General features: G+C 51.5%; 1 protein-coding gene across 1 annotated transcript in view; it reads right to left on the bottom strand.

Moving 5' to 3' along the window:
* Positions 1–126: 126 nt before the first annotated feature.
* The window catches only part of LOC116950624 (disintegrin and metalloproteinase domain-containing protein 10-like), a 54,870-nt gene continuing 39,364 nt past the window's right edge, over positions 127–15,632 (bottom strand). The window contains exons 9-16 of the mRNA XM_032968540.2: positions 11,542–11,705; positions 10,323–10,500; positions 9,507–9,660; positions 7,103–7,286; positions 5,773–5,872; positions 4,930–5,150; positions 3,206–3,332; positions 127–3,042 (exon numbers count right to left, since the gene is read on the bottom strand). Coding sequence (XP_032824431.1) covers positions 2,954–3,042; positions 3,206–3,332; positions 4,930–5,150; positions 5,773–5,872; positions 7,103–7,286; positions 9,507–9,660; positions 10,323–10,500; positions 11,542–11,705 — 1,217 coding nt within the window. The 3' untranslated portion in view covers positions 127–2,953. The remainder of the gene's footprint in view (positions 3,043–3,205; positions 3,333–4,929; positions 5,151–5,772; positions 5,873–7,102; positions 7,287–9,506; positions 9,661–10,322; positions 10,501–11,541; positions 11,706–15,632) is intronic.

Raw genomic sequence — 15,632 nt, 5'->3', positions numbered from 1 at the left:
ACATCATCGCTGTCCGAGGGCCTGACTGCTGTCTTTGCAGTACGGTAGCAAGTGGCGGGGAGAATTAAGCTCAATCGTAGATGACACAGGTGCCAACATTTAACATAGGGGGGAAAAAACCATTGATAGCCAGCAGTTGGCTTTTATTTGTCATTTCAAATCGCACATCCGTGAACGTTTCAAAATATAGATTAGTAAAAAGCAGAGAATGGAAAAAAGTGGACAAAGCCATGTCGGTAAACAGTTTACACTGGAGTTCGGGACGTAAGAAAAAGCGTTGGTTGGAGTAATAAAAACGTAAAAAACAAGTGCAAGCCATACGGATGCGCTTAAGCGCAAGCCGTCGCTATTTACAGAGTACAGGCCTCAACTCATTTAATACACGCGGCGGTTTAAGGTGTTCAGGCTACACAGCACCATAGGTAAGCAAAACTAAAACCCACGAGATACATTTCTGTTGCTTGTTTATTTTCGGGTCCCATTATATGTCCCGGCCCCTGCAAACTTTTCTTCGTTGATGGTAGCACTCATGCCGTACAAAAAATTCCACTTTTTTGAGCCTCAAATCTCCACCTCTGCATTTTCACACAATACCCCACAGCTTAAAAGTCAGTAGCAATACATTAACATGGAATGGCCTCGAACGCAAACCTATTTTTTTAATAGGTATTTTTTTTTTATACAAAAACGGTAAACGTAAATAGAGTGTGCGTGACCACAGCAGTGGCGAATGAAGAGTTTTTCGCAGATTGGTCTAGAGGGGTTCCGGGAGCCTAAATATTAAAATATTTCACGAGTGAGCAATCAATTAAAATAATTTGTAAGTACCCCATAACCCCGTGGTGCAATAATCCTATGATTCAAAAACCATAATTTCAGAATCAAAATATTTATACTGGAGGAATCCGATGAGCTATGAAGCTCTTTGTTCACAGATATCCAGTATGGGCGTGTCAGAACGATTATATCGGCGATGTTTTATCACTTCAGGCCCTCGTCACCACGTTTTTGAGCACACCAAGTAAATTAGAAAAGGACGAGAGGGGGGGACCACAAAACATAATGTGGGGGTTTCAGCGTTCGAATAAAAGAACGCAAAAATGCGTGTGGCATGATAAACAACACAAGTTAAACACGCACAGCTCAGCTCGTCAGTGTACCAGCTACGCTCGGTCAAAACACAGTTCAGTAGCTCAAAAAACGTATTTTTATTAAAAATAAAAGTTGCTTAAAAAGGCTGAGGCCCCCCCCCCCCCCCACACGTTACAAATTCATCGCTGCAGATGCGGCAGGATCCGTGTCCCTTTTTAATCAATAGCAGTAAAAAATAAGACTAACCTCGTCTGCTTTAAAAGCGATACGATTAGCGATAGCTAATCCCATTTCTTGAGGAATCCATACGATACCTTAGAACAAGCAGAGTTCACATTTGTTAGTGGCTTGGTTTTTCTTGCCAGTTATAGATAGAGAAAAAAAACTTCTCCAAATTTGGGTGTGGAAGAAAATCTACCCCGCTTTATACTTTTTTTGCACACTGGGCTGAAACGAAGCTCACATGAAATGGGAATTATGATGATGGGGTTTGGAATGCAGATTCTCGGGGTTGCTGTGGCCTCGGGGCAGTTGCGATAAAAATTGTTGTGTAAATGCAGCACAAGTTATCTGGACGAAGGAAAAACAGTCAGTTTCTAGGCACTTCAGCAAATTTAAGCATCGTTTAAACGGAGACCATGCGTGCCACGCTTGCGCACGTACGACCAAACAGAGGCCGGTAAAACGGACAGTTCCACCAAAACGCAGCCTCATTTCCAACACCCCTCGGATGACAATTCTCACTTTCCTAGGAGATTGAAAAAAAACGCAACTCATCCGGCAAAGTAATAACGGACTGAGCGAACGCTGCATTTGAGTGCATAAACAGGTGGTCGTCCTTGCTGAGCAAGGGAGAGTGATGTCTGCTGAAATCGGCTTCGTGCTTGGTCCCTCCCGCACGGCGGGTCGCCTGTGTGCGACGCTTCCTTTGCACGTCGTCTCTTTGTGCGAGACAAACGGGCCGCATCCACTGGGCCGACAAGAGGAAGGGCCACTTAAACCGGTAGATGTGCGGAACCGGGATTCTCCGATCAAGCAACGGTGGAGGATGTGTTGCTAAGGTCTTGGTTTGACGTTCCACCCAGAAGGCATCGGGGCACACGGATACCCACGCCGGGTGTGAAACTGCCACCGGACTTGTGCAAAGCCCGGTATTAAATATGCCTTACAAAGTCTTTGGTTGCCTCCCCCATAACACCGATCCCGCCCACCACAGCCAAACCCTAACCCATTCGAGTTGTTACATATGTCCCAGCTATGCTACTGGCATTCAGACGGGACAGAGCAGCGCACTTTAGGGGCATTTCAGAGGCTTTTCCAGCAGCAGAGAAACTCATTTTCTTGTGTAGCGATTCAGAAACGGCACCACAGGTTTTGCCCAATTATCCTTGGCAGATGTTTCTTAAACCGCACATGGAATGCGTTCTCTTTAAAGATGCAGGCGAGCAGTTTTCTGTGTCTATGCACCAAATTAAGTCCGAAACCAATCGCTCGTAACATGTTCTGTCTAATTCCGTATGTATATATACGTGTCTGTGTGTGCAGCGTAGTTGGCTCAGCGCTCTTACGCAGGCATCAAACATCATCAGAACCGGGCCTCCCGTCGACCGGTCCGTGCTCTTTTCATCCCTCAGCGGAGCATCGAGTCCGGACGGCCACATGGCCAAACGATCCTCCAGGGGCAGGAGTGAGCGAGGCCTAAAACCGCAGGAGCCGTGATTGTCGTAGACTCCCGTAGGCGTAGTGGTGTAAATTTCTGCTCCTGCTGCCATCCCCTTGCCGCCGGCCTCCCACCTCCTCCAACCGCCCACCCACAACAAACCACCCCCCGCCCCCTCCACCTCCCCCTGCTCGGCCGCCATCACCGCCTCAAGTTCTGCATCTCCTGGCCGTCGGGCCTGCGGCTCCTCGCCTGACGCTGCCTCTGCTGCCTTCGCAATGTCGACACGCCTGGCACGGAAAGTACAGGGGTCACGGGGGTCACAGGATCATTTCAGCGACGAGAATGCAGGAGCAGACGTATAAAACGAGAAGGGACGGTGCACAGCCAGCGACATGTAAACCCTCGTGCGGTCATTCAAGTTGGATGGCGGTGGGGGCCGTGCGACCTCACCTGGCAGCTCCTTGTGCTTGGGCAGGTTGGGGTTGCTGCTGGGCGTGTGTTTGCTGCACAGGTAGATGAAGCCCCCCATGAGCATGATGAGAGCCACGGCCAGGAGAACGCCGGCCCACCAGTGATCCTGCACGCCCGCAGCGACACCCCGTGTGCACGCACAGTCAATAGCACGCACGTGCCGGGGTTCCATTCGTACTTAGAAGAAACCGTCATCATCGTGATCATCAGCTGTGGACAATCCACGCTGAAGGCCTCCGCAAACCACCGCCGTCGCCGCCTCTCATGACCTTGCGATGAAAAGATCTACCTAACTCCCTACACACAAAATTATTTCACCGCTCCATCTCCTCGGAGGACTTGGTTCTGATGAATGCGTTCCTACTCTTTAGTAGGAGAATAACGGAACGAATTAAAATTGGCCACGTGTAGTCACTCTGAAGAGCTGAACAGCTCTCTCTCGCCATTTGGCTGCTGGGTGCAGTGAAGTCCCGATGAGAATTGGCAATCGATGAAGTTACGTGTGATTAATTAACACTCTAAAGTCACTACTTGATTCCTAAATGCGAATTATTGATCCAAAAATAAAGGATACTTATATCCAGTTTTCGGAATTACGTACAGAAAGGTATGTTACTCTTTGGTTCTTTCGGTCAAGTCAAGTATGTATAAAATAAAATAAATTTAATCACGACGTTTTGGGTGCAACACAAGCGTCCGTCATCAGGTGGGACAACAATTGCTGAAGTGCCAACTTCAGCAATTGTTTCTTGCTGTGGTTGTCCCACCTGATGACGGACGCTTGTGTTGCGCCTGAAACGTCGTGATTTAATTTATTTTATTTTATATCTACATGACTTTACCGAAAGAACCAGAGAGTACGGATCCCTGCAGTCACGAAAACTTCAAATCTAGATATAGGTATGTTGCTTATCGATTTTTCAAACAATTAAAATTTTAATAAACTACATTTATCTAATAAGTGAGGTGGAAATCCGGGAAACTAAATGTCTATACTTCACGTAAGCAAGCAAATGATAACGATTCTAACGACAATCTCCATGGGCTTGTGCAACAATCTAATAATGTAAACGGCCTCTGATCCACAGTTTAACTAAATCCACCAGTGAGGCTGCAGCCCTCGGTAGAAAAAGCACAGCCAATGATTAATTGATAGGGCTGGATCCCAGCCCTTGCCAGGGGAATGTGACTTTACACCGCCGGCTCGGAACTGCCAGTGCACAAGGGCATCACCGAGCACGCTGCCACCCTAACCTTGCTTTGGCTTCAATGCCGTGAGGCCGTCCCTGGCCCATCTGTGGACAGCTCCGCGCTGTGCCCCTTGCGCCGGGAGTTGGATGCCATCCCTAAGCACTCAAGCTGGACCTGACCCGGGGCCACACGGCCGCACGCTGTGTACCGCGCGGTGTACCGTGTGGTATAAGGCTGCAGTCATAACACGAGTGTGGCGAGATTGTTTCTCAGGATTTGGGTTTTGTCGGTGCAGCAACGCGCACCTTAACGGACCGACTCTCACCGCGAGTCCAACGGGGGGTTGGGAGATCAGAGACAAGTTCAGGGACCAGATCAGGGGAAGGGGCTGCAGGCCGCAGCATTCGCGCGCCGCCAGCCAATGCGCGGCGGCGCCCCCCACGGAGCGGGAGAGCGAGCGATGAGGAGGGGACGGGCGAGGGGACGGGCGAGGGCGCGGGCCTTCCACCTACCCGCACCCACTGCGCCAGCGACTTGTAGAGCTCCGGATTGAAGATGGCCTTCTTGAGGCGTGCCAGTGGCCCGTCGGCGTCCACGAGGCGGCAGCGCAGGAAGACGTCGCAATAGCCGCGGAAGTTGTTGCAGGGCGAGCCAGGCTGCAGCTTCAGCTCCTTCGAGTGGAAGAAGTCGATCCAAACATCCGCCTTGGTGCTGGCGCACGAGCTGGGGTCTCCTGCAGCACGCGCGCATGAGTGGAGCGGTCGCGTCGCGGTTAGCGCGCTGTACGTTACGTATGAGTGCATAGGTGTGAATACACGTAGGTGTAGGTATGTGTGTGCATGGACACGTGCGGAGCGGTAGTGTAACGGTTAGCGTGCTCCGCTACGAACCCAGTAACACAAGTTCGACTTCCGCTCACGGCCAACACCAGTGATGATTATCTGAACCGGCCCTGTGCCTTCTCATGGTCTACTCAGGATCTTGGTTTTGTTGTTTGTACGTACATCAGCGATGGTGCTGCTGGTGGTGGTGTGGCTGGTGGTGATGGTGGTGGCAGGGTTGGTGGCAGTGGTGGCAGTGCTGGTGGTGTCGGTGATGGGAGCCGCGATGCTGGTGGTCAAAATAAAAGTTGTTGTGCTGATCCTGAGCAGGACACCGCCAGCTCACGATGCATTGATCACGAACTGCATTTCGGTGTGCCACAGCCAGTGGGGGCAATGGAAGTGGAGGTCGTCACTGTGGACATTTTACTTGAGCCATCAGGCCAAGCAAAACATCGATCAAAATGAACGAGAGAATGACGAATGAGCGAGTGAATAAGGAATTAACGAAATGGGGCTGGGAGTGGCGCTCACCCTTGCGCATGCAGCACACGTGGCACTGCTCCTCCACGCTCTCCCCGGAGCACGAGCACTCCTCCAGCTTGTGCCGATCACAGATCGAGCCCGAGCATTGCTGCGGAGAGGGAGGCGAGCGATACTTCAGCACCACACCATCACTACCATCGACACGGGCGACGCACCAGCGAGGGTCACCGGCGCATCATTCCCAGCCCCCACCACCACGACCCGCGGCATGGCAGCGCGCCACCCTTGCACGCACCCGGACCACAACGAAAAAAAATCCTCCACGGGACCCCGTTTGCCATCGATATGACTGCTCAACCCAAGCTATTAATGCTTTGATATTTGCATTGCCTTTGTGCTGTTCGCCTTTTGGCGTTTTCGAGTCTAACACCGGTGAGACAAGGCCATAAAGGAGGCTGTCTGGTGTAGGCCAAGCAGTTTCAAGGACAATGTGTACATTTGTCATCGAAGCACGTTTGTTTGCATGTTTTACCACAAGCATGTGTGGTTAATGCAGACTGGATGCCTCGCGATGGGTGTCTGTTTGGCGTTTGAACATCTTAACTAAACTACTAATTGACTAATCTTGATTCGAAGCTTTCGTGACCGCAGGAATCCATACTCGTTGGTTCTTTCGGTAAAGTCACGTAGAAAAATAATAATAAATCACGACGTTTCGATCGCCACACAAGCGATCGTCCTCAGGTGGGAGGACTTTACCGAAAGAACCAAAGAGTACCTCCACCTGAGGACGATCGGGAGGACTCCCACCTGAGGACGATCGCTTGTGTGGCGATAGAAAATTCGTCGTGATCTATTATTATTTTTCTACGTGACTTTACCGAAAGAACCAAAGAGTACTATTTGACCATTTTTATTTTACCAGGATAGGTCCGCTGAGCTATGCAACACTTTGTCAGAAGCAACCTGGCGACAAAATGATAGCTCAATTGAGGGAAAAACCAGAGGACCCAGAGAAAAAAACCACACGACCACGGGGAGAAACGCAAACTCCGAATATACAGCAGGCATCAGGGTCAGGATCGAACCTACGACCCCCTGTATACGCACCTCCGATTAGAACGGTTGGCCATGTACCATGCGAAAGTAGTTCAATATACATACTGCTCAACAATACAGGCGGGGTAGTTACAAAATCTCGCCCATCGTGGCGCCTGTGTTGTCGCCGGAAAGGGTAAAAGACTATTATTTTTTCTTTGGACAAATCCTCGTCTGGCTTGCCGCGGCAGGAGCCGTTAGCCGAGGCTGCGGGCATCCCCGACGATGGCCGTGGCGGCCTTGCGACGCACGGAACGAGACGCTGCCTGGCGCCGCTCACCCCGCCCTTGCAGACGCGCGTCTCATTGCTGCAGAAGTTGAGGTCGGGCTGCGGGTGCGAGGCCGGGCAAACGGCGCTCGTGCCGTTGCACGCCCCCTCCTTGGCGCATTCGGTGGGCGCTCGGCACTCCTCGTTGCGCAGACGGAACTTGCAATCGGAGGTGCAGCAGGGGCCCCGGGTCGGACTGTGCAGCGGCAAGGAGGATGGCAATTAGGGTGGGGGTAGACGTGGGTATCAGGCACTGGCAAACCGCGTGGGTAAATGCACACACCGATGTCGTGAACTGGTGCGCATATTAACGCGCGCGTCAGTAAGGGTCGTTACAGGGGGTAAGTAACGGTGTGATATTCCCCTCCCTTGGATAATTATCCATAATAATCTTGGGCACATCTTCCCTCCCTTGGATAATTATCCAAGGGAGGGAAGAATTATCCAAGGGAGGGAAGATGTGCCCAAGAGGATGTCTACCATAGAGACAGAGCGACGAAAGCAACCCGTGAACTTTAGGGGGATTGCTGGATCATAAAACCGTGAGAGATGGAGACGGCTTGGAGAGTCCTTCATCCGGCAGTGGATAGATCATGGCTGATGATGATTCATGTAGTATGAGTGAGCGTATCATATTACCGTAGTATCAGTGAGGTTATATTCTTAGCTCTTTCGGTAAAGTCACGTTGAAGGGAAACAATAAAATATATATAAAACAATACAAATTCTCACGACGTTTCGACCATAACACAAACGGTCGTCATCAAGTGTGTCGGTTCGCATACATTTATTTATTTTTAAACGGTGTATTTATTTATTTATAAAAAACGTCAGCGCCACGCGCAGCGATTTGGCAGTTTATTTAGAAGGACTAGTCCATCTATGTTCTGAAAAGAGGAGGGGGGAGACGAAAAATTAATGTATGCTGTCTGAAAGCCACTGTAAGCGTGAACAATCAATTAAGACCTGAAATGGTTTATCAAATCATTCCAATGATTGCTAAGCCAGAATCCATCTTCTCGGTTGAAATTGTCTCTGTGCTTGTATATGTGGATAGCCTCATGAACGAATCTCTCATGGTAGCCAGAATTTATCAGTGAGGTTATTCGCATAGTATGAGCGTGTTACCTTTATCTGGACTACCGATGGATACAGTAGCTCGTGTAACGTGTTTTTTAGTAACACTGTGGACTAGATGTAATTTGGAACTGCCCTTGGCACTGGAAACATTCATTGTGAAATTGAGTTGTGAATCGCGCTTATCGTGAGCACTCTCCATCGCCTTGTAAATTCCGTTGTTTGCAACATCGGTTTGTTTTCTTTGTTAAATAAAGCATAATTGCACAATAAGTGCACACAATCACACCCAACAGCCGGGCGGTGGTGGCTATGCAAGTGGCTTCTGCCTGTAATCCAGCACTGGGGGAGGCAGCGTGGGTTGGTGGATCACCGCACAAATGTTGCAAAACTCCCTTCCCGTGGGCGCCAAGGAGGTGCCATACCCTGGCTTGCAAGGAGAAGGACAGTACAGCAAGTGGACTAATTCTCATCTGTTTCCATCTGTATGGGGATATAGTGTTGCCCCCTCGCACGCGTAGGTTTTCTCCGGGCCCTCCGGTTTCCTCCCACTTCTACAGTGAAACCTTGGATTGCGAGTAACTTGGTCTGCGAGTGTTTTGCAAGACGTGCAAAAATTTAAAATAAATATTAATTTGATAAACGAACGAGGTCTTGCAATACGAGCAGTACGTATACGCTCTGTCTGCCGAGCGTCACGTGATCACAACTGATATACGAGTGCTTTGGATTACAAACACGTTTCCGGAACGAATTATGCTCCTCGCAATCCAAAGTTTTACTGAATAAACTAAACGCATCGTTTCTTGGCTGAAAACAGCTTAAAAATAAAAACCCAATGCAGGACCCTCTTGAAAAAGAGTACTTGGACTCTTTCTTGGATAAGTAAATTATCGTTACTTTTGACACCCTACCCTCCTCCCTGTTCCACCTCGCTATGCCGTGCCCCACCTATCTGTCATTGCTGTTCTGTCTTGCCGTATTGTTCCACCACGTGTCCTTCCTGTTCCACTCTGCTGCTCCACCCACGAGCACGTTCCACCCTTTCCCGCAGTGTCCGTCTCTCCGCACCCTCACCCAAGCTGTCCTCTCCACCTCGCGCTGCCGCTCGTCTGGCCGCGAGAAGTTCCTGTTTTTGCTCGTGAGTGTGCCATCGCATGCCGTGCCAACCTTAATAGCGCTTTGCCCAACAGTGAGAGGGTACACAGCTCTGAGGTCCCGCTTTCTCTCGTCAGTAGCCCCATGTTCTGCCTGCCCCTCCCCCCCTGCTCCCCCCCCCTGCACCCCTCCCCCCATGCTCCCCACCCACACCCCTCCCCACTCCCACCCTGACCCGCACCTGCACATCTTGCCGGGCTTGAGCTGGCAACCTTTTCCACTTGTGTCATCGGCCGGGTAGCAGCACAGGTCTCCACTGCACTGGTCCATGAAGCCACAGTCACACGCCTCGCCTTCCTCCACCAGGCTGTTGCCGCAGATTGGCTTGTTCGACTCTGAGCACACGCACACACACGCACACACACACGCACACACGCGCACACACGCGCACACACACGCACACACACGCGCACACACGCGCACACACGCACACACACGCAGACGGACGCAGACGCACGCAGGCACACACGTGGAGGTTTTAAGCACGCGCCCGCCACCGACGTCCTCGTACGATACACGGCGACGCTACGGCCATCGGCCGCTCATGGCTGCAGGTTTAGGCTACCAATGCCACTTTGGGTTTTCTCAGAGATTTTCAGGTGATAATGTGTGGCTTCATCATCAGCGCTTTTTCACACAGAAACCCAAAGACCTAAATCGAGACCCATAGACTCGCATTGACACTCACAGATTTACAAAGGCAACCATGGAATCATACAGAGACCCATAGGCTCACACAGAGACCCATAGATGCACAGAGATCCGTAGACTCACGTAGAGACCCAATGAGAAACCAAAATGCACTGGCAATGGCTGCATCATCAGCGGTTTTTCACATAGACCCCAAGATCCCACATTGAGACCCACAGACTCCATTGAGAAACTGGAAAGCGTTGGCAATGGCTTCACCTTCAGCACCTTCTCACTAGACTCACACGAGAGACTCATCATGGCCTGTGGCCGCCCTACGCCACTGGCCACACCATTCCCCACGCACCCACGAAGCAGGAGTCCTTGCGCGCGACGAGCACTCGGCTGATGTTTCCGATGCTGCAGGGAGAGAAGAGGTTGTTGTTCGCCTTGAAGCCGCTGGTGGCGCTGGGGTACATGATGAAGTTGCCCTTGTCGCTGATCAGCGTGCCCTCGCCTGGCGTGCATTGCTGGCCAGAGTCGTGCTGCTCGCACGCAAATACAAAGATCCCCCGAGTAGCCTTTAACAGACTGCCAATGGCAAGTGCCGTTCGATGGCAACTATGAAGGCTGGCATGGCACACGAGGGGGTGGGCGGCCAGCACACGTGCCCGGCTGCCTTTGTCTCCCCAATGCCGATGTTTACACATGGAACCAGGTACTCATTTAAGGCTTAGTCGATATACGGGAGGCCCAGGGCCGTTTCAGATAATTGTTAATAGAACTTCCTTAAAAGAAAAAAAATGTATATATAATAACAAATGTGTTGGGCAATGGGTTTCCTATCAAGGGCCATTCCCCAATTATTGTCATTTGCGTTGTGCGCGCCACTGCCAAGTTTAGACCAGGATAGCCGCCTCATTTGCAATGGTGAACCGATACTACGAACGCTAACGCGGCAGTATCACCAAATCCTTTGTTTGGGGCAAAACGATCGCCAATGCCAAGCCACCCAATGGTGCCGTCACGGTACAAATGAGGCTTCCTATTCGTTCATTGATCAGGCACCATCTAGTCACTTGCACGGAGGCCCCGCTTATGATGTTTGTATAAAACCATGCGGGGGGATTTTGCCAAGGATTAAACTCTGCAGGCCTGCCCCCCCTTTAATCGATTCCAGACAATTCTTGGACAGGGTATTTAGTTTCACCACCTTGAGTTGCTGTGTAAAGTTATTTTAGTCGGCTCCACAGGACAGCAATAAAACAAACTAAAATGAAATCACTAGGTTTCAAACAAAGTGTGTAATTCGTTTGAACAAAACCACAAAATAATTTGCGAAAACAAAACGAGTTCTGTAAATAACATCCACAGGAAACGGCCGGAAAACCTCCCAAATCTCTGGTCGGATCCTGCTCGTTCATCGCTCAGGAGAGCGGCGGTCACCTCGGGGGAGGGAGTTGTGGTTGTTGGGGGGTGTAGGGTAGGGGGTGTAGGGTGGGGTGGGGGGTGGGGGGGTGTAGGGTGGGGTAGGGGGTGGGGCGGTGTAGGGTGGGGCGGGTGCGTCTGGAAGGCAGGGCACCCACCGGGGACCCGAAGTTGTGTCCGATCTCGTGGGCGAAGGTGATGTAGGAGACGCGGGGTGGCACGTGGCGCCCGTAGTTTTGCACCGTGACGATGCCGGTGTTAAGCGACTTGCGTCGGCCGTCCGGGTACGCCTTGTTCTTTTCACAGATACCTCCCGAGCTGCCTGCTCACGTGCACGCAGACGAACGCGCACGCACACATGGTCACGCCGGAATCCGGTTACGCATCTCGTCACGCACGCTGGGTAATCCAGAACTCACCGTTTGAACCGAGAAACATCTCGGCGCTCCAGTTCTCACCTGCATATCCCCTCACCCCTCCCCCGCAACGCAACCGAGCCATCACACTGGCACCAAGCTCCCAAAACGCACCAGTGAGAGAGATTGTAAGAACTGTCATTTATTTCGTATGAGCTCATGACAGTGGCGTACATCATCATGCGTGAACGTATGTTTCAAAATATGGAGTGGTGGGGAGGGGCAAAACAGAAGGAACCGGAGAAAAATCCACGCAACGACGGGGAGGGAGAGAACACGTGAATTCCAAATTAAGGGGCGTCAAGGTCAGGAATTGCACCCAGGACCTCCTGCGTACCAGGCGAGGGAGATTACATTCGTTAGTAGGCAGGCATAGAGGGGAGTCTCGGCAACACCAGACCTGCGATGGGTTTATTAAAATGGTCGCGGTTGTAAAGTTGTGGTTGTGTGTGGGCGCCGTGTCGATAATGATGAACTGGAGGATGGACGGCTGTGGTGGTGAAGTAGCTGCGTGGGTGTCCAACTGCGCGCTGCAGTGCAGTCTGGGGGTGGGGGAGGAGTGCTCTTTGGATTTCCCATTTCATCTGTGCTCGTGACAGAGGATGGCCGGAACATTCAGTGCTAATATTATCGACTCGGCCCCAACGTCTCAAGACAAACAGGGATCAAATGTTGGGAGTGGGAAATCACGCAAAATCACACGCCAAATAAAGGAGAGTAAATTAAACTCGTGCACTGCAAAGTTGGTCAGCAAATTCTCTAGACGGCGGGAGGGAGAGGGAAAAAAAACTACCCTCGTTATTTTTCTTGCTGGTGCGAGAGCGGCAGTCGCTTTGGACACACACACAGCTCTCCCGGGCCGTAATAGCCTTCTTGTTCAACGCACGCTTTGCTGAGCTGCAATTCACACCCACGGGGCGAATTAAACGTTCCCCGGGGAGACACGCGGGAGAGAGGAAAGAATGCCTCGCGATCGTTCGCCTGGTGCGCGTGTCCCTCTCGGTCTGGCACGCACGGTCCCATGCTGGAACATGGCGACAGCACGGGGACTAGTGGGGCATTTCAGTTGGATCCAACAGCGTGGCGCGGAGTGTAGGACAGGGCAACCTCCACTCGGGAGTCGCGAGCGGACTTGGGTGTGAGGGTGACCAACGCCTTCCACGTCTCAAAAAAACCAACGCAGCCTCATTGACCGCCCGCCCGCCCGCACCTCGCACACCTCCTCCGTTCCCAGAACCCTCCAACCGCCGTCGACCGAGCACGCAAAGTCACGGGGGCTGTGCGCACGCAAATAAACCGGCATTCTCTTCCACGCCAAACATACATGTGACAGCACTCCGCGCTACGGACGAGCCCCTCCCTACCGCGTGCCCAAGCGCGCGGTCACCCACACCAAAGTCACCGCCAGCACGAGTGCCATGGGAGGACACGGCGAAGGACGGGTGGGCGCTCGTTAGTGCCGAAGCCGCCGTTCAATGCCCTGCCAAGAGCTGCTTTACTGGGGGATCCGCAAACCCACCGCTAGCCCCGCTAGCAACGACTCCCCCCATTGGCTGCGCCGCAAGTAATTCTATGCTCAATCTCGATTTTCCAATATTCACGCCGCTGCTGATGGTTCATCACCTCCCAGACCGGTTAGCGTGGCTAAGTTTATGTCACGAGGCAGGAGGAAGGAATGAGGCTCCCTACCCTCGCAGCTTGTCACAGCTCACAATGCCGTGGTCGTTGAAAGACAGCAACTTGCAAATTCCTTTCATATTTTCTTGTTTTTGTTTACCTACGGCTGTGACGTGGGTTTATCCGTAGAGACCTCATGTCCTGTGTGGACATGCCACGTGCTGCAAAAAGAGGGCACACCAGGGCAGCAACATCACTCATGGCCTAATTAATGTATTATGCTTTAAACTGGGTGTCGCCCGCGTTTCTTGCCAAGTGCACGTGTCACAATACCCACAGGGTATCCTAGCGACTTATTTGTTTAAAGACCACTCACCCTGACGAATTAATCGAGTAAAATAACACTTGCGAGATTTTCTTAGAGAGACGGACTTTTTTCCATTTAGCCTTGAGTTAATGTTTTATTCAAACAACTCTGCTGCCAGATTACACATTGACCAACTTCTGGCCTCCGCGACGCTTTTCCAATTACTGTACACCTGGATGCCCCTAAGGGAGAGGGACCAGTTGCTGTGGAAACCGACGTCAGCCAGGGCCGCACGACTCCACGAGTGTCACGCTCCCAAAATGGGCACGGCTGCCAACAGCGAGGGGGCTGCAACGACTCACCGATTCACCGTCTCCTGTCCGTGAAGGTTTCTGCCGTTGTGCTGCATCGCTTTTAAAGAACTGGAGCTCTCGGTGCGTGGAGTGAAACGACAGACATTGCGCCGAACAACAAGTAGTACGACTCCAAAACACATCGGAGAACAACTAAACTAAAAGCATCGTATTGCACATGCACAAACTGCTGCTTTTCAAATAATTAACGACTCCTATTTACGGGTGGCCCTATGCATCCAATGATCCACAAATTACCCCATAAGCAATTGCAGAACAGTGTCCAATTACTCACAAATATTTCACGGATAAGTCGGGTCGAGGAGCAAATTACTCCCAATTTTTGACGATTTTTCCCCGTGGATAAGTGGAGTAAGTTCGTGCATAACCCTCACCGATGACAGGATCTGCGATATACGTCCACCGTATCACAAAGTAAAAGAGGAGTTCTCTTCTACGCTTTGTGTAAACGTTTCCACGTGATCCGTCAAGCCAGCCGGAGGCTCCGACATTCACCACAATGTTACAAAAAACAATCTCTTGACTCGAACTGTGACTCTGAACATGACATCTCAGGGATCACACAGCGGCTGCGGATAAACTCAGTGGTGCCGCACAGCTCAATAACCCGCCCCCCCCTCCGTGGACCACTCCAGTGGGGATTAGCTCTCCGTTGAGAGCGGAACACTCTGGAGAGTGTAAACTCAGGAGAGGTGAACACTCAGGACAGGTGAACACTCAGGAGAGGGGAACACTCTGGAGAGGTGAACACTCAGGAGAGATGAACACTCAGGAGAGGTGAACACTCAGGAGAGGTGAACACTCTGGAGAGGTGAACACTCAGGAGAGGTGAACACTCTGGAGAGGTGAACACTCAGGACAGGTGAACACTCAGGAGAGGTGAACACTCAGGAGAGGTGAACACTCAGGAGAGGTGAACACTCTGGAGAGGTGAACACTCAGGAGAGGTGAACACTCTGGAGAGGTGAACACTCTGGAGAGGTGAACACTCACGAGAGATGAACACTCAGGAGAGATGAACACTCAGGAAAGGTGAACACTCTGGAGAGGTGAACACTCAGGAGAGGTGAACACTCTGGAGAGGTGAACACTCAGGACAGGTGAACACTCAGGAGAGGTGAACACTCTGGAGAGGTGAACACTCTGGAGAGGTGAACACTCTGGAGAGGTGAACACTCTGGAGAGGTGAACACTCAGGAGAGGTGAACACTCAGGACAGGGGGACACTCTGGAGAGGTGAACACTCAGGACAGGTGAACACTCTGGAGAGGTGAACACTCAGGAGAGGTGAACACTCAGGACAGGGGAACACTCTGGAGAGGTGAACACTCAGGACAGATGAACACTCAGGACAGGTGATCACTCAGGACAGGTGAACACTCAGGAGAGGTGAACACTCTGGAGAGGTGAACACTCTGGAGAGGTGAACACTCAGGAGAGGTGAACACTCAGGACAGGGGGACACTCTGGAGAGGTGAACACTCAGGACAGGTGAACACTCTGGAGAGGTGAACACTCAGGAGAGGTGAACACTC

This window comes from Petromyzon marinus, chromosome 40 (genome assembly GCF_048934315.1).
Source record: "Petromyzon marinus isolate PM22_M1 ecotype Great Lakes invasive population chromosome 40, UKy_Petmar_22M1.pri1.0, whole genome shotgun sequence".
NCBI classification, from domain to species: domain Eukaryota; kingdom Metazoa; phylum Chordata; class Hyperoartia; order Petromyzontiformes; family Petromyzontidae; genus Petromyzon; species Petromyzon marinus.
Note: the sequence above shows the minus strand (reverse complement) of the source record. Positions and strands in the feature narration are given on the sequence as shown.